At 41.0% G+C, this 4,837-nt stretch overlaps 1 protein-coding gene across 1 annotated transcript; it reads left to right on the top strand.

Moving 5' to 3' along the window:
- The first annotated feature begins 3,578 nt into the window (after positions 1-3,578).
- LOC138880257 (uncharacterized) lies at positions 3,579-4,565 on the top strand. Its single transcript, XM_070159936.1, has one exon. The coding sequence runs from the start codon at positions 3,579-3,581 to the stop codon at positions 4,563-4,565; it is 987 nt and encodes a 328-aa protein (XP_070016037.1).
- Positions 4,566-4,837: the final 272 nt, after the last annotated feature.

Raw genomic sequence — 4,837 nt, 5'->3', positions numbered from 1 at the left:
AAGCCATTGGTCTAGAACTTGCCCTGAATGTTTGTTGAGGCAAAATCATAAGTGCATTTTGACTTGAGACATGATTATAGGATCTCCTTGATCCAAATAATAGTTTGAACAATTCCATAGCGTACCAATGATAAGATCCCTAGTTCACCCTTTTGAGCCTTAGACCTTTTTCTTTCAAGAACCATGATACAAGCCTATACCCGTTCTAAAAAGATACCCTCTCTTGGAACCCAATCTTTCCTTTAGCACATGGCAAAAGTATATGTTTGGGGGGAAAGACGAGGATTGCAAAAAAGTGGAAAAAAGGAAAGGCAATGAAAAAGAAAGAAAAGCAAAAAGACAAAAAGAATGTTCAATGTAAAAAAGAATAAAAAGGGATTCAAGAAAAGCAAAGAATGAAAGGTGTGGAAAGTTGAAAAAGGAGAAAAGGTTTGAAATGCCTAAGAAAAAGTGACAGTGTGTCTCTCTAACCCCTTAGAAAGAAGTGAAATGAGTCAAAGAGTCAAGTGAATATATGTCAAATGAATCAAAAGAAGTGCTTAAGGGAAGATGGAACTTACTTAGACCAAAACATTCCCTACCTTGAACCAAAAGCCTTCACAATGTTTCCACAAAAGCCCTCTATGATCTTGAGTTGAATGAAGCTTACATTAGTGGATACTCACATAAGGGGAAAGCATATGGTACTTAGAGCCGGACTTGTGACTTTTTTTTAGAGAGATGAGTGAATTTCCATTAACCTCGTCTTGCGTGCCACTATTCTAAAGGTGAGGTTTGCTTAGGGAGAGTTGAGGATGTGTGAGTTTGGGTTCCAGAATGACCAAAGTAATTGAAAGAGTCTTGATGTGTTGAGTCAACCCTTGATGCTCTTGTATCGCACTTAACACATGGTGTTTCAAAAAGTAAATGTTGTTACTGTTTCATTTGTATTGAGGGCAATTGTTAGTCCCAATTGATGCTAGTTGAGGTTGCTTTAGGACAGCTAAAAACTTCTTGGATTTTCCCTTAAGGGGTGGGTCTTATTTTGTTTGCTTGAGGACAAGCAAAAGCTTAAGTTTGGGGGAGTTGATAACTAGGGATTTTGACGCATTTTATACTCCTTCTTGCTTATGCTTTGAATAGAAATTCACACAAAATAGTCCCAAAAGGCTCACAAGTTGTGCTTGATTGCAGATTTGCTCAATAAAGTGACAAAATATCAAAGATCAACTCAAAAGGAGTGAAACTTACACAAGTGCCAAAGACAAGACATGCTCAGGCAAAACAGGCCCAGTGCGGCCGCACACCACTTTGTGCGGTCCGTACTAGGAGATTCAGAGAGCATGATTTCCAGGCTAAGAGGCAGTGCGATCGCACTAGGTTTTGTGCGGTCCGCACTGAAGGTAATGTGGCTGCACTAGGTTTTGTTCGGTCCGCACTGAAGGAAATGCGGCCGCACTACCATTTTGTGCGGTCCGCAGAGCTGAGAATCAGAGAAGTGCCAAGTTGGAGCTTTCAAGCCAATGCGGTCCGCAGTCTATTTTGTGCAGAGCCTCCGTAGCCGCAGTCCATTTTGTGCGGTCCCCGGAGCCCAAGTTCATAGAACCAGATCTTCAAGTTCAGATCCCTAGTGCGGCCGCACACTATTTTGTGCGTTCTGCACTAACCCCGCGGGGGTATTTTTGTCCAGATTTTTTAGCTTAGTATAAATAGATTCTTTTCCATTTTTAGGGTATCAGATAGTTTTTAGAAGCAGTTGCACTCGTGGGAACGACTCTTGTAGTCATTTTTGGGCAATTTTATCTACTTTGCAACATTGAATCTTTATTTTTATAGTAATTAATTAATATGAGTTTATCTTCATCTATTTCTTGTTTTTCTTCTTTGAATATGAGTAGCTAGACCCCATAGCTAGGGTTGTGGCTCAACCCTAGTATGAGTAATTGATGGGTCTTGTATTTTAGGGCTAAATTGACTATAGGTGTTTGATATTTGGGTCAATTTCATGGTTAATTACTGAATTAGTGGTTGTAAACACTAGTTTGTGTTTAGTTGACCAGGGCTCTTCTTGAGAAAGAGAGCCTAAGTCTCTGAAATTGATCCAACAAGGAATTGAGGCGTACTCAAGATATTGATAGCCCCAATTAAAGGGTTAAACCTCGAGAGAGTATTACCCGACTTGAACCCTAAGTTGCTTATGCAAATTTGCATACCCAGTTGGTCTTGAGAAAGTCAATTGGGCAAAATCACTTGAACCACCGAGAGGTGTAGAGTGGGTAAAGTAGTGCAACAATTATATCATACTCCCCAATCATGTCAATTGTGCCTTAAACTCAAGTACTTGTCAATTGACTAGGCGGATGACACTACCCTAGTTCCCTTTAAGCCATTTGAATTACCCTTTTAGCTTATCTCTTAGCTTAATCTAGTTGCAATTATAATTTGTAGTTTGATAAAAGTAGAATTATAAAGAAAACCCCCAAAAAATAATTAGAAGTGTAATTTGGATCATATATGCAATCCTAAACTAGATAGATACTCGACTCCAATTCTAGCTCTCTGTGGATATCGATCCCGATCCAAAATCGGGTAAAAGATGCTCCGACCCTCTCTCGCTACATAATTAGTAGTGCGAAGTAGGCCGTGATCACTATATATCTAAGTTTTTTTGTTTTGTCATTATTTCCTTTCAAGTTACTAATTTTGTGTTTGAATTGATTTTAGGTACGAAAAATGGCTCTCAACAACGATCCCATTAGAAATGTGCCATTGGGGGAGGAAGTGGACGATGATGCAACAGATGAGGTTCCTCTTGAACCTCAAACTAATAGATGAGGTTGTCCGCCTCATGATGATGTTCCCGTCCCTGCCCCACCTCCACCAAGAGCAGCGCACCGGGTGTTGCCACACGAGGGTTATGCAAGTGCTATAATCCTGCCCCGAATTAGGGCGAGCAACTTCCAAATAACAAACGTGATGCTTACACTGCTCGAGCAGCGGGATTTCTTCACCGGAGCTCCACACCAAAATTCCTACAAACATCTAAAGGGTTTCGTCGATGGTTGTTGGAGGAGCATATAAACCAATATCTCTGAGGACGCACTGAGATTGAGGCTATTTCCCTTTTCTCTACGGGGAAAAACATTGAACTGGTTAGAGAGGTTGTCCAACCATTCCATCCACACTTGGGATGAGTTGGCAGAAAATTTCATTTCCAAATTCGTTTCTCTGTGGCGGCGTTTCGGGATGAGATTCTTGCATTCAAGCAAGAACCCAATGAGCCATTGCACGAGATTTGAGAAAGATATCGTACCATGGTTAAAGAGTGCTCGAACAACCATATGAATGAGGCCATGATCCAACAGACCTTCTAAGGGGGGGGGGTTAACACAACAAACCAATGTGTGGTTAATCAACTCGCCGGGGGGAATTTCATGAACACGCCATATGCCGAAGCTTGTGAAACACTTGATGAGATGGCGGATACCTCTTCAACGTGGCAAAGTAGAGCCAATGTACCGCAAGGTGACCCTAATGTTATTCACATACACAAGAAGCTACGTGACCATGGGTAAGCTATTGCCGAGTTGACAACTACCATGAACCAAGTGAATGCAATGGAAGGTGTGAATATGATGGTAAACAAGAGACGACAACAAGGTCAACAAATGCAAAACCGTCCGGAACAATTTATGCAAGATGATAGTGGTTATGATCAAGGTGATTCATTCAATGAGCAAGATGAAGAAGTTCAATATGTCAACAATTACCAACATCAAATAAACAATGCTCAAGGACAAAACCAACAACAATGGAGATCACAAGGGAACCAAGGTAATTGGAACAACCAAAACCACCAAGGCAATGGGAATGGTGGTAATTCTAATCAAAGAAATTGGAACAATCAAGGAAATCAAGGCAATTGGGATAATCAAGGCAATTGGGATAATCAAGGCAATTGGGGTGGCAATAATCAAAGCAATTGGGGAGGAAATAACCAAAGGCCTCCGATGTTCCAACAACCAAGCAATCCACCTCCCTATCCTTCTCAAGGCCAAAGCTCTTCTTTCAATGAGATGGGTAGAATTGAAAATTTGTTTAAATATATGATAGAAAAGAATGCCGACTCTGATGCTCAAATAGCCTCGCACAACACTTTTATTCGAAATTTGGAGGTTCAATTAGGCCAAATCTCACAAGCATTGAACACTCGTCCTAACGGGGCACTACCTAGTAATACGGTGGTGAACCCGAAGAGTGGGAATAATACAGGACATGCTATGGCTAGAAAAGGTGGAGATGCTACCATCTCAAATCAAAGAAGGATTGCAGATGAAGATGTTGTGGTTCAAGAGGATGAAATCCCAAGCAATGCGGTTCAAGCTAATGAAGAAGTGAGAATTGATATAGATGAAAGTGTAGAGGAGACACAAGAAGAAGTGAACCCGTCTAGGGAACACTTGATTGACATGCCGCAACTAGTGGTGCCAAAGGATAAGCACAAACACCAAGGCCTCCTCCTCCATACCCTCAAAGGCTCGCAAAGCAAAATAGTGAGAACCAATTCAAAAAGTTTATTGATATGATGAAAATTTTGTCAATTAATGTGTCATTGGTTGAGGCATTGGAACAAATGTCGGGATATGCAAAATTCATGAAGGATTTGGTAACCAACAAAAGCTCAATGAATTGTGAAACCTTCAAGATGACTCACCAAGTGAGTGCTATTGTGCACTCAATGGCTTCAAAGTTAGAAGATCTGCGCATTTTCACAATCCCTTGCACTATTGGGAGCACCGATTTTGCCAAAGCATTATATGATCTCGCAGCAAGTATCAACTTGATGCCCTACTCGGTG

The sequence above is a fragment of the Nicotiana sylvestris genome, chromosome 10 (assembly GCF_000393655.2).
Source record: "Nicotiana sylvestris chromosome 10, ASM39365v2, whole genome shotgun sequence".
NCBI classification, from domain to species: Eukaryota; Viridiplantae; Streptophyta; class Magnoliopsida; order Solanales; family Solanaceae; genus Nicotiana; species Nicotiana sylvestris.
This window is presented reverse-complemented; position numbering and strand designations above follow the sequence as displayed.